Raw genomic sequence first — 14,474 nt, 5'->3', positions numbered from 1 at the left:
GTTTTGAAATGAACAGGTACAAATTCAACATTGTTGACATGCTGTTTTCAAAGACTACTGCTAATAGACATTTGACGGTATCCGAAGCAATAGCTTGGTGAAACCTATGAATAACTTTTTCAATAAAAAAAAAAAATAATACAATTGTAATGCTATTATAGTATTAACAAAGACTGAAAGTCAAAATTTTGTGGTATAACTACCAAATATAGTTACCAAATTCAGTACATATCACTGTATTTTTTTATGTTTAATAACTTTGTTCACATGTGTTTGGTTTCAAACTAGCTTGAATAATAATTCGTATAGGTAAACTTTAAGTTCAAGTATTTTAAAAATGCAAAAACTTGCATATTTGTTAAATTAATTCTTTTAAGTTTAAAAATATGCCAATACTACGGTTTTATTGTAAACTATAATTTTTAATATTTGATATTACTAATATAAATCATTTATATACTTAAATATATTTCATGAATAAATATTAAATCGTTTATTACATACCTCTTTGTCCTTCTTCTTTTCTTTTTTTAATTTCCGCAATAATTCCTTATTAAGAGAAGAATCGAGGTTTTCAAAAACAGTTTTTTGCAATTTTGGTACATTTTTTTCACTGCGTTGTTCTTTATTCTTATATTTTTCTTTTTTATCTTTTTTTTTTTTCATTTTATCCTTAATTTTTTTCAATTTTTTATGTTTCTTTTGTAAAAACGTACTTGCTCCCGGAGCAACCCCTGCCATATTGACAGTTGAATGAAAAGAACTTGCAGAAGGTATTATTGTAACATCATCAAATATATTTGTATTATCCACAGGTTTTGGTTTTGCAGAAAATGTTGATGGCGTAATTGTTGCTGTAAGACTGGTGGCAGGAATAGTTTTAGCTGAGTATGCCAAACCGGTGCCAACTGATAGAGGAATTAAGTCCGCACCTCCTGCTAACTTGCCCACTGGACTCGATGCTTCACAATGGGCGAATAAACTCAAATTATTAGGAAAATTTGGAGAAGGTATTGTTGTAGTTGTCGTAGATGACGTAGACTCTGTAATTGAGCACAACAAGCCACTTTTTTTATTTTTAACACTTTTCCTTTTTTTTGTTAATCGTTTTGTTAAATATAATTCATTATTTGCCATATCAATATTTTGATTTTTTGTTAAAAAGTCATCTATATGAATATCCTTAACGTTAGTACTTGGTACTTTGTGGAAAGTGTTATCAATATTTGAAGCATATACAGGATTCGTACTGATATTGGAATTAGTTTGTGGAGCATCAGTGGAATCATCCGAAACTTCAATAGGCTCATCATTACTGCAATTAAAACGTGCATTATACATTTGATTTTTATTACAAGCCTGTTTGTCAATATTTAATGTAGTGTTTATATTTGAATTGACTAAGGTCCCTTTAAATAATTCTTTTTCATTATTTGGATTTTCAGTTATATGTTTTTTATTTTCCAAATCACATTTCGGACCTAAGCCAAATTGTAGAGTCATCTCATTACTACAGGCTGTTTCTTTACGATTGTCATTTACTGGAATTTTTATGTTTGTATTTGAAGTATCTGTAGGTAAATCTGATAAAGCAAACCCATCCATTTTTTGGAAATTTTTTGAAAACTCATCTAAATTAGAAAAGTTTGATATAGATTTTGCAACTTTTACTGATTTTTCCGTTTTTAAACTGTCTCGATCATCTATTCCTTTCTCTTGAATACTCGTATTATCTCGAATTAAAGACATTTTAATGTTTTCAGTGACAAGTGGTGCAACATTGCAATAACTGAATTCGATTTGTTTTGATATGTTATCTCCGTTAACCTCAATATCTGGGAAAATTAAAAAAATTACGTTTTACATTTTAATATGTATAAGATAATAAAATTTATTTGTAATTGTTGTAAAATATTTCAAAAAAATAATATATAAGTTTATTTCTTTCAATAAATTAGCGGTATCGAAAACACAGTTTAAACTTTTGAGCCACCAGTTCAAAACGCAGTTTGGACTTTATTCATCTCGAAAATGGTAAAGTACGAGCGATTACAAAAGAAATTAAAAACTAACAACAAAAATTACAAAAAAAAAAAAACAAAGTTAATAAAAAGCTAAAAACACTAAAATCATTAAAAAAAACACAAAATACTCCAAATGAACAAATTCAAATTTAAATCATTTTTTGAAACATCGGGTTAGCTTTTTTTTTTCTTATTTCTAACTTTACGAAGGCTCAGGCTATAAGAGCATTTTAGTCCAAACAAATATAAACCTCCTGGATCCGATCTTATCACCGCAAAGGCTCTTCAAGAAGTTCCACATGTCGATTATCAATATATTACCAGCTATACACAACTCAATAAACCGATTGTATTATTTTCCCTTATAATTATAATGACGCACAGCCCGGAAAAACCACCCGAAGAAAATTTAGTAAAGACCAAAAAACCTTCTGTCGTTAATCATCAAAGTACACGAGAAACTGTTTTTGTTTGTAATTGAAACAGATCATTAAGAAGAATAATCTTATCCCAATCCAACAAATTGGTATCAGACACTTTTTCGCTCATTTTAATACAGACTAAAAAATTGTATGAAGTTAAAGCTGGGGTACATCGAGGTAGTTTTTTAGGTCCCGTCCTGTACACAGACTTTATTGGTAAATTTGCGAAAGCAATGAATATACCAATTGCAACTTTTGCCAATGACAAACATTTACTTGTGAGTCGCAAAAATGTAGAATTACCTTCAAACGGTTTTTGTAAACTACAAAATTGATTTAAGAGATGAAAATATAAGTGAATATCGGTAAAAACAACCTGTTAAACGAAAAACACATATTCTGAGATGATGGCGCTAAATACCTTGCCATACAATTAGATGGTGCCTAAACATGCACATATTTACCAACAAAAAAAAAAATAAATTAGTCTTTATTTTACAAAAATGCAAAAGTTAAGAAGCTGATATTCAAAACTTTTGCTTTGCAAGAAAGTCATTGTTTATAAAGTAATTGTAAAACCCCTATGGCTTTATGGTATTTAATTGTGGAGCTCAGCCACCAAATCAAAAATTGCGATTGTTCAGTTATAGCTTGTCAAATTAGAAGCTAAGAGGCAAAGTTAATTATCCAACTAGTCCAAAGTCGTATCCAATACACATTTGTGTCTATAGAAACTGCACTATTTATTCTATTACTACGTTATGTACCGTAAAATAACATAAATTTCAGCTTTTGTTTAATATCTAATACATTGACAACATAAAAAACTTACAGAGTCATAACAATCTTTAGTGAATAATGGCAAATTCGAAATCAAGAAAAACAGTTATAGTAAAAACATAGTAAAAACTATAGGTCTTGTATTTGAGTAATAAAAACCCTAATTATTTGTAAACTAGTGATATCAATATGGAAAACTTTGTTTAAATTGTTATGGTTTAACGACAATAAGATAAAACAAATAGATTTTAGAGATTTTGATAATTACTGAAGGTCAAGTTTTTGTGTTTATTACCAGATTTCATCCAGCTGGAACTAGGAAACTAGGAATATTTTTGTAAAAAGAGTCTCACAGTAAATGGACGAAAAAATAAACTCGCTTTGGTACATCAAGAATTTATATACTTGTATAAATTTAGGTACGACATTATTTCAATGTAATTCATTCCATTTCAATGCCATTGAAATAAGATTATTATTTGCTACAATGAATACTTCACTTGTGTTATTACAATAATGAATTAAATCAATATTTGATTAAGCCTTTTGTAACTGAATAACCAATTACTTATAATTTTATAACCTATTAATAATTACATGACTATATTTTATATAAAAAATATTTGTAAATGAAAAACTTTCACTACATTTTATAAAAGTAAATAATGGCGAGTAATTTTTAACTAAAAAAGAAATATGTACAAATCCCATCATTTTAAAAAAATGTAAATAATTACCTTCGTCTGTTGATTTTACCGCAGAATACTGATTTGATCTTACATTTGTTAAAGGCATAAATCCTGGTAAAAATCCTGAAGATGAAGGCGCAGATAAAGAGCTATTGCAGGCACCAGCTAAAGATTGTGACGGAAATAATCCTGGTGTTGGTATTAAACCAGGTCTTGGAGGAAATGCATACAAAGGTAACATTGAAAGCATATTCGGATGCATATTAGAAAATGAAGTTGGAAAAGACGATGAAAACGCATTCGCAGCTATATTATTGGTTTGTGATTGATCCCTTTTTTTTGAAACTGGTGATTTTAACGGGGACATTAAAGAATTTGTAATTGTTTTCTGCATGTCAGTAGAATTTATTGGCAAAAATGGTGAAATTGATGGTGAACATTTTAGAATCGTATCCATACGTAATAATTTTTTGTTAATTGACTTTACTTCATCTTTAATGGTTGAGTCAAAGTTATGTTTAGATAACATTTCAACATTATCTGAGTTCATAAAATTTTCGGTTGGTTTTATTTTCTTACGCGATTTACGCTTTTTCATTTGGGATTCTAATAGTTCTTGTCCAAACATTTTTTGCTGAAATGATATTCCCATTGGAAAACCATTACAATTAGTTAAATTAAGCGGCTCTTGGTTCATAACATTGTTTGGTATGTTACTAGTTATGCCCTTCATTCCTTTAATCATTTTTAAATTTTGATTGTTTGGAGCAATTAAACCATCAACTGAAATTAGTTTCGGTTGATTTTTACTGCCTGGTTTACGACCACGCTTTTTTGGTTTATTTATTATATTTAATTTATTATCAGAATTATCAGATGTAATATTCAGTTGTGAATTATTAACATTTATATTTAGAGACGTGCTTTCAAGTTCAGATATATTTGGTGAGGCTGGCGTAATAGTTGTGCCCGTTGGCAAACTTATAATTGGGCTATCTTGCAAATTACAGTTTGTTGTAGCTAATGTTGAATTGTTTGCAGCAGTAGCCACATATTTTACGTTTTTTTGTTTTGAAATCTTTTTAAATATATTCAATTTAGAACGGCTAGGTTCAGTTGATAGTTTAATTCCGCTACATGAAAAATTTGGTTCCCTATTTTCAATTAATGTTAGATCTGCGGGTTCCTTCAAATCTTGCTGACCCATTTTAATTTCACGATTACAAATAAAATCATCCGTTATATTTGTTTGTACTTCATTGACAATAGATTCTATATTTGTTAAATTTTTGAAATTATTTTCTCTTGTTTCGCTTTTAATATTAGTGTTTAAAAGGTCTAATGACGCTTTATTTGTAAAAATATTATTTTCCGAACAATCATCTGCAACTGAATTAACATTCATTATGCTTTTTGTATGCATTTCTAAACGTATTTGTTGTTTAAGGTGTTTTTGCTTTGATTGTTTCTTTTTTAATTTATCAAAGTTTAAATCTTTAGAACCCGGTGTAAAAAGAGACATTATTGATGTATTTATATCTTCTTTAGATTTTGTATTTCCACCAGAATTTTCAAACATTTTTTTATTCTTTTCAGTTTTTGTGTTGAGTTTTTGTAGCATTTTTAGACGTTTCTTTTGCAATTTCTCATTTTGGAGGTCAAAGTTATCAGCTTGTTTATTTAGAGGCCTTTTTTTATTTACTTTAGAATCTTTTGCATTATTTATATTTGAAAATTGGGGAATATGTGACGGTATGGTGGTAGAAGAATTTGGTTTTACAAGTGCTGGAAGTTTTTCATTCTTTGTTTCACTGGTGTTAGTTTTAATCTTTTTGGAAATACAGTTTGAATCCTTCGCAGATAAAATTGCGTTTGTACAATCACTTTCTGTGTTTACAGGATTCGAAAATTTTTCAAGAACATTAGATTTGGTTTCATCGCCATTTAATATATCAATACTGTTAGAAAAATATTCCACTTCTGGAACTGGAGGTGTTGATTGTGGCGGAGCATCTAGACCTGCTAATTTTTCTAAAATAGTAAAGAACATACATTAAAGGATTTCAATTTAACTTATCTGTGTACAGTAATTTTACAACTACAAGTGTTTTACAAACCTATGACATCTGGAACAATTGCATCAGGAGTTCTGCCGTCTACTGCTGTCGATATAAGCCCGCCAGTTGTCATGGTCACACTATTAAGTTGTCTTGTTGGTCGTCCTTCGTTATCAATTAAATAGGAGGTGGGAGAAATTTTGAAAATATCATTTAATTTACAAGACTCTAGATGCGCATTTTTAACATCAACCAAATTGTTTAAAATCTCTTCACTATTTGCCGAATTTTTTTCAAGTTCAGGATTTGATTTATGCCAATTTTTATCAATTTGGTATGACACATTTTGTTCTTCCGCAGACAATATTGGTGGTAAATATTTGTACATATGTGGCGGGCGAGAATGTGCTTCTTTATTTTTAGGATCCAAAAAATACAAAAATTTACTTTTCTGCAAAGGAAACTTAGGCAAATCTACAGCAAACGGCACAGGTTCCACATTATATAAGTAGGTGATCAACTCATCAATGTTAATATCTAGATTTTTACATGTCAGATATACATCATTCAAATTTGCTTCTGTTCGGTTATCTATACATAACAAAAACATTTATTGTTATTACATATTAAATTACTATATATACACAGATATTATATAACTCTCAAATCGGGAATTTGTAAGGTTTTATTTGATAAGAGAATTTATGGAATAACATTATAAATGTATTTAAGACTAATTTTAAAATTATATTAAACATTTGAATCTTCTTATTTTATGTAAACAACTCAATTTGCTATTGCATTGTTATTATACCAAATTTTTTTTTTTTTTAATACATTATTTTGGCAACTAGTATAGTATTTGGATCCAAACAATATAAACAAAATACAATAAGCGCAATGCAAAATTTATATGCAAAATTTGTGCAACAACACAAGTTGATAATTTGTTGCTTAATTGTATATTCTTAAACAAGCGCTTCGCGTAACATAGTGTGTTAAAATTTTGTACGTTTATTATAAAAATATCGTATAGCTAACGATGAGACTTACTGTGCTCAATTTGCCGTCTTAAATCTCGACAAAATTCATTTAAAAACTTATGCAGTATGTCTTGAAGAAGTTCTAAAGATATGGTTTGCGCAGAATTATACCCAATAGTTTGACATATTTGAGCTATTGAAATTCGCAAGTTGTCGCGGAGATATTCAAAACTCATTTCTTAAAACTACGTTGCAAACAATATCACAATTCAAAATAACACTGTATTTATTTTAATTAGCTATTTCCAAAGTTTGGAAGTAAACGTCACTTTCAAAGCTCCGTTTTAATTAAACGCGATTATTAACAATTGAAAAACTCTCCGAAAAAAAAACAACTTTGTCATAAAAAATAATCTTTAATTTCACATACACCTAAACACTAAATCAATTTGTACAGGGACGGCAAAATGTCGATAATTTTCGATAAATTTCGATGAGTTAGTTTAAACACCTAATACATGCTTAATTAAAACTTTTATTTGATTTATTTTGGCTCAACCCACACGAGTGTAAAAATTGCTTCTGCAACTAAGATATCTACTTCATTTGTAATATTGATAGGCATTTAATTCATTATATACCTATCATAATTAATATGATTTTTTTTTTAAAAATAATAATAATTAATATAAAAAATTTTGTATTGAAATATAATAAATCAACCATTTATAATAGCCATGATTTTTCTTTCAATGTTATAAAGAGCAACATTAAGTCTAGCTGAAACAGATTTACACCACTTTGAATATATGTTAAATGCTTATTTTTGACATATGTTTATTGTTATGTTGTGTAAAACATAACATATAAAAACTGTAAACACTAAATGAATAAATAAAAGAAAACAAAATTAGTAATAGAAGGCAATCGTAAGCATTTTTTATTCTTTTGTTTTCATATATTGCAATCCATTATTTCTGTTCATATGATTTTAACGGATGACTGGAATTGCAATATATTGCAATATATTTTCAGTGAACATTCACAATAGGAATAACTTCCACTTAGTGAGAAGGAGGCACGGCGCAAAATAAAAAACTTCGCCAATAAATATAATTAAGTTTGGATTTGGATTAAGTGAAAAACCGTATATTTCTTCATATATTATTATTAAAAGAAGAGAAAAGAAAATAAGCGGCTAGAAGCGGAACGCTATCACAATGGAGACATTTCAATGAGATAAATGAAATGCTAAGCAAACTGGAGCATTTCAATATTTAAAACGTTCAGGAGAGTGCTGGTAAGAAGTAAAAATACATTTTTCCTAACTATTTCGTTTGAATAGTGCACAAACTCAAAGTTTGTGCAGCCTTGGGTACTTGTGGATAAACACGATTAGTCATTGTTTCTAATTTGACAGACACGAGCTCTAAGTTTGGCACTTGCAGTCCGAACAAATTAGATACGGACTATAAACTAATTAAAAATTCGATTATTACCTAAGACCACTGACGATAAGTACTTGGCAATACTCGCAACAGCGTTGTATGGTCAGTCAAATTTCAATAAAATTAAATAAATTTTTGTGTTTGTTCTTTCTTTCTTTCTTGGCTATTCGAAAACCCTTGTGGCGACGCAGTAGACTATGAGTTGATTGATATTTAAATGTAAAATTCAATTTAAAATATATTCAGTTTTATTAATTTGTTTAAGGAAAACGTTTCCAATTTGGCTCTTAAATAAAGTTGTTTGTTGTTGTTAAATATTCGTGTCTTTATTGATTAGCAAAGTGTGGAGTCCTTTGCTAAAGTGGTGACCCCGACGTGATAAGAACAAACGGTTATGCCCATCAAAATTAATTGAACAATATTTTTGCAGGCAACATTTTCAAGCAGCATGTCTTTGTCGACTGTCAACGAAGCCGCAGCGGTGCAGAGAGAGACTGAGTTATAAGAAGGTAATGTGAGTCGCGTGTCCGTCAAGGTACCGCCATTTTGGCACGAACGACCAGAAATTTGGTTCGCGCAAATCGAGGCGCAGTTTGCATTCCGGAAGTCACTTTGGCTCCAACGTCTACCACAGCAGGTACGTGCCATTTTACAAACATCAAGTGTTGACCTGGTAGAATTAGCTAAACTGATGTCGTCAGCCATGCACGTATACATCTAATGCAAAGTTAAAAAACTAAGCATGCCGCAATCGACTCGAGCCGATTGGAGGGCAACGTAATTATAGCTCGACTGACAATACGAGATCCGGCGACATCAACCACATTTCTTATCGACACCGGAGCGGATCTGTCTGTACTACCGAAAAAATACGGTATCAAACGAGGTAAGTCAGTTGTTTCATTATTACCCAGCTTGTTTGCTGCTAATGGCACGGCGATACGCGCATACGGCACCAAGGTCAAAGAGCCCTTGGTCGAGCCCATTGCATATGGTTCGGAAAAGCGATGGCTCGTGGCGACCATGCGGTGACTATCGTATGTTGAATGCGCGAACGAAGCCGGTCCAGTACCCGATCCCTTTCCTGCACGACGTAACAACCATTCTCCATGGAAAAAACATATTTTCTAAGGTTGATTTACAAAAGGCGTACCACCAGATTCCAATGGCGGAATGCGATATACCGAAAAACGGCGATTACTACCCCTTTTGGGTTATTCGAGTTCCGTTTCATGAGATTTGGCTTACGAAACGCAGCCCAGACATTTCAACGGCTTATTAACGCAACCTTGGCTGGACTAGATTTTGTTTTCGCATACATCGATGACATATTGATTGCTTCAAAAGACGCCGCAGAACATCGAGTTCATCTCCAAACCGTTTTTGAGCGTCTTCGTCAAGCTGGACTGATAGTGAATTTTGCCAAGTGTGAATTTGGTTGCAGCGAGATCGAATTCTTGGGCCACTCCATCAGTCCACACGATTTCAAGCCTCCCGAAAGCATGGTGGCCACAATTCGTGATTTTCCACTTCCAACAACGGTGAAGGAGCTTCGGCGCTTCCTGGGGATGATTAACTTTTATCGACCGTTTCTACGCAACGCCGTCAGCAGTCAGCGATGTCTGTTCAATCTCACTCCTGGGAACCGAAAAAACGATAATAGCAAGATTATCTGGAAGCCAGAAGACATTTCCGCATTCGAGTCTTTCAAGGCGGATTTAGCACATGGTACAATTCTGAACTTCATGGCGTCGGATTCTCAGCTTACGTTGACCACTGATGCGTCCGATACAGCAGTCGGTGCTGTTTTGCAGCAAATTGTAGAAGGCAAGTCGCAACCTTTGGCATTTTATTCGAAGGCGTTGAATACGGCGCAATTAAAATACAGCGCTTACGGCAGAGAGCTTACTGCCATCACTCAAGCTATACAGCATTTCAAGTACGCACTCGAAGGGCGCGATTTCATCATTCTGACTGATCATAAACCGCTCACGTTTGCGTTCAAGCAGAACAGCGAGAAGACTTCGCCACGGCGCGTTAGGCAGTTGGAATTCATAAGCCAATTCTTCACTGACATCCGTCATATAGCTGGTGCAGATAATTGCGTGGCCGATACACTTTCGCGTATCGCTCAAATTGAATTTGAGGCAGCAGAAGTGGACTTGATAGCTAAGGCGGAAGTATCAGATGACGAGTTGCATGCATTACTTGAACATCAAGCCGGCACTTCTTTGAAGCTCGTTGCGTATAAGTTACCTATCTATAATACTGAGGTATTTTGCGACATTTCCAAAGGTGTTGTGCGACCGTTCGTTCCAGCCAGTTGTCGTAAGTTAGTGATGACAAAGCTACACAACTTAGCGCATTCAGGCGTAAGAGCGACACACAAACTGATTCAAGCAGGTTTCGTCTGGCCAGGTTTAGCAAAGGACGCAGCCGAGTTTGTCAAGAATTGTATCGCATGTCAATTGTCTAAAGTTAACCGGCACACCAAGTCACCTATAGGCTGTTTCGCAGGCGTAGATGAGCGTTTCCAACATGTGCATATGGGCATCATCGAACCACTACCATTGTCGCAGGGTAAAAGATACTGTGTGACGTGCATCGATCGTTTTTCACGGTGGCCGGTGGTGGTTCCTGTATCAGACATGACGACCGAAATCATCGCAGGCGCGTTTGTCGAAGGATGGGTAGCACATTACGGCGTTCCTCACATTATCACCACAGATTTAGGACGTCAGTTTGAATCAACGATCTTCCGAGAGTTGTCCAGATTATTGGGTATCAAGCACATTCACACGACAGCATATCACCCCCAAGCGAATGGGATGGTTGAACGTATGCATAGGACGTTGAAAGCTGCTTTGCGTTGCCATAACTCTAATGACTGGACGCGCACTCTCCCATTGATTTTGCTGGGGTTGCGGACTACCCCAAAGGAAGATCTAGGCGTCAGTTCCGCTGAAATGTTGTATGGAAACCCGTTACGTGTTCCTGGACAGCTATTGTTACAGAAATGCCAAAAATCAGGTGAAACCGATTTCGTTTCAACACTTCGTAAAGCATTGGCTCAGCTGAAGACAATCATCATGGACATCATCCAGTATATGTTCCTAGCGATCTGCAAACCAGCAAGTTTGTATTCGTGCGTGACGATCGGGTAAGAGTTCCATTGGAACAGCCTTATGAAGGACCGTTTCAAGTACTGCAACGAGGTGAGAAAAATTTCGTAATTAACAGAAGAGGGAGCAGGTGCACCGTCGCGTTAGACAGGTTAAAACCAGCTTATTTTACTAACGATGAAGACGTCGGCAAGCAGTTTTCGCCATCGTCCGTAGTCAGTCATGAGCGGAAACAAGCATTCGAGAAGAGGGTTCCTAAACCGTCGATCGATTCCTCAAAGGTTAAGCGTTCTGGCCGAGCAGTGCATTTCCCAGCGAAGCTGTGTGACTACAGTAACAGTATTAACTTCTCTTCATACGTAGCGCGCCGTCGCCCGGAGTTTGGTCGCTAGGAGGGGGTACTGTGGCGACGCAATTTAAATGTAAAATTCAATTTAAAATATATTCAGTTTTATTAATTTGTTTAAGGAAAACGTTTTCAATTTGACTCTTAAATAAAGTTGTTTGTTGTTGTTAAATTAAATAATTAAATAATTTTTGTTGAAATAAATTTTTTTGACTTGAAAAATCATGCAGACGTAAAAAAACTAAACTTACGGAAAATGTCAACATCAGAAACGTCAAAAAAATTCGCAGCAAATAGATGCATAAGAAAACTTTTGTATAAAAGTGCAAAATTGCATCAAAGTTCAATAAAGATCAACTTAAAGCATTGTGTGCGATACACAAACGGTTCAGGTGTATGCATATAAAAGACGGCACATTTAACAGAAACGGTAGTGTTGGCATGGTATGTCAAAAGTTTTAAAATATCGTCTGACACAACGACGGTTTTATGCAATCGTTTATTATATGGTATTTATATAATAAATAAAAATATATATTTTTTGTTAATCCTTCTTTCCAAGCAGCTAGAAACATCAATCAAGCAATGAAAGGCCAAGAACCAACCACGCCGTCAACGTTTTCCCAAAAGCAACATCGGAGAATTACAAGACCATCTTACGTTCATATCTAATTACGTTAGTTATTTAAATACTATTGTTAAATAAATATGGAGGAAAATTACTTCACCTTCAGAGGCAGATTCTCTAAACAAACAAAAGGCGCCCCTATGGGTAACCCTTATTATCCCTCTTAAGCGAATTGTTCATGAGCAGACTAGAGTCCAGCTTAAAAGAAAAGAATAATTTACCAAGAGTATGTATCAGATATGTAGATGATGTATTCGCAATCATAAGGAAAAACAAGCTACAAGAAACTATAGAGAATCTCAACATTGCACACAGGAACATCGAATTCACACACGAACGAGAAATCAACGGCTGCCTACTATTCTTAGACCTACTTACACAACACAAAAACGGGATTTTCGAATTTAGCATCTACAGGAAACCAACGAGTACAAAACGTGTCATAACCAACAATTCAAACCATTCTTTTCAACACAAAATGGCTGCCTTTCATCACATGATACATAGAATGCTCACATTACCCCTTACACAAGCAGCCATCAATGAAGAAACCACATATATTAAGGAAATAGCGGACATCAACGGATACCATTAGAACACCATCGATAGAATCATAAAAAAAACGAAGGCAGCTACAGTCCAAGAACATGACGACGTTGACAGCAGAAAAACCAAAACAAAGAAGAGTCGCCGTAGTATACAACAACACCGTCTCCAGAGCTCTAAAATCAAAGTTAAAAAAAATTCAATATCGACTTAGTTTACTCTAGTAGGCCACATCAACTCGAAAGTCTATTATCATCCGCAAAAGACTCAATTGGCCCATTCGAAAAATGCAGAGTTTACATAAAAATGTGTCTCCTGCAATAAAATATACATCGGAAAAACAAAAAGACCCTTATCAGTAAGACTTGAAGAACACCTAAAGGAAGCAAGAGAAGCACCGAAGAAAATAAACAGGCCACAACTTTACTCAACGGCGAAAAGGGAAACGTATCATCATGGCTTTTTAGATACATCTCAAAACACCAACAATCAGTCCCGCCACTATTTCTCACCTGTCAAACGCAAGGACAGTAACCCTACCAAAATTAGTATTGAGAAATAACATGTAAATAGTATAAATAGTTTGTAAGTTTGTATTTTGCCGAAACACGTGTAGGGATACACAACATAAAAGTTAATATATTCTAAAAAAAACAAAAATAACCGCATTTAAACTTTCTTGTTTTAAAATTGAATACATCATCTTTCTTTTGAGTACAACAAGTATGGCAACCCAAAAAATATCAAATTGTCACTCTTAATGAAAACAAGACACCTGGCAATGCTGAAAATATAAAACACATGTAATGGATAATTGTTAAGGTTCGGTGAGAAAAGCAGTATTGTATTTTGTTAAGTAATTGTATATTAAGAATAAAAATAGTCAATAATAACGACCAAAGTGGTGACTCCGACGCGCAAAGTGAAAAACTTACATAACTGATTTTTTAAAAGTGTAAAATAACATTAGTTTTAGAAACGCTAAACAGCATTCACTAAAACTATTAACGGGCTTATCCAACACGCACATCGTCATCACAAGTATCAGAACAAGAGAACTTGGAACAACAATATATAGTAAAAATTCTATACATAGAACTGCAGCGAAAAAAAAAAATATAAATGCAGAAGCCATGAAACATGTAAAATCTGTGAAGGGGAAAACTGAGTTCATTGAACGAAAAAACTCGGACAACTCGAACTTTTATTTTTACCGGTGACAAAAAAGAGGAGAATAAAAGCGGCAGTCTGGGAAACGAGAATTAATCTGGGAGATGTGACTTTGAACTACGATGTTAATACCTGTGTTTAAAAAAATATAAATATTTTCGTTCACCACAAAATGTTTTCTAATAAAAAAAAACTTCAGATTTCTTTTATGGAATAGAACTAATATTGTGTTAAAGTTCTGAAGTGAAATTGTTGAATT

The 14,474-nt window shown here is 33.5% G+C and overlaps 1 protein-coding gene across 1 annotated transcript; it reads right to left on the bottom strand.

Moving 5' to 3' along the window:
- Positions 1 to 47: 47 nt before the first annotated feature.
- On the bottom strand, positions 48 to 7,525 carry LOC119675201. Its single transcript, XM_038086390.1, has 5 exons — positions 7,026 to 7,525; positions 6,033 to 6,563; positions 3,964 to 5,946; positions 505 to 1,835; positions 48 to 104 (listed from the first exon to the last, which is right to left on the bottom strand). Exons 1-5 carry the CDS (start codon positions 7,189 to 7,191, stop codon positions 48 to 50), a joined length of 4,068 nt encoding a protein of 1,355 aa, XP_037942318.1. The 5' UTR covers positions 7,192 to 7,525.
- Between the last annotated feature and the right edge of the window lie 6,949 nt (positions 7,526 to 14,474).

Source organism: Teleopsis dalmanni, chromosome 2 (genome assembly GCF_002237135.1).
Source record: "Teleopsis dalmanni isolate 2A chromosome 2, ASM223713v2, whole genome shotgun sequence".
Taxonomy (NCBI): domain Eukaryota; kingdom Metazoa; phylum Arthropoda; class Insecta; order Diptera; family Diopsidae; genus Teleopsis; species Teleopsis dalmanni.
This window is presented reverse-complemented; position numbering and strand designations above follow the sequence as displayed.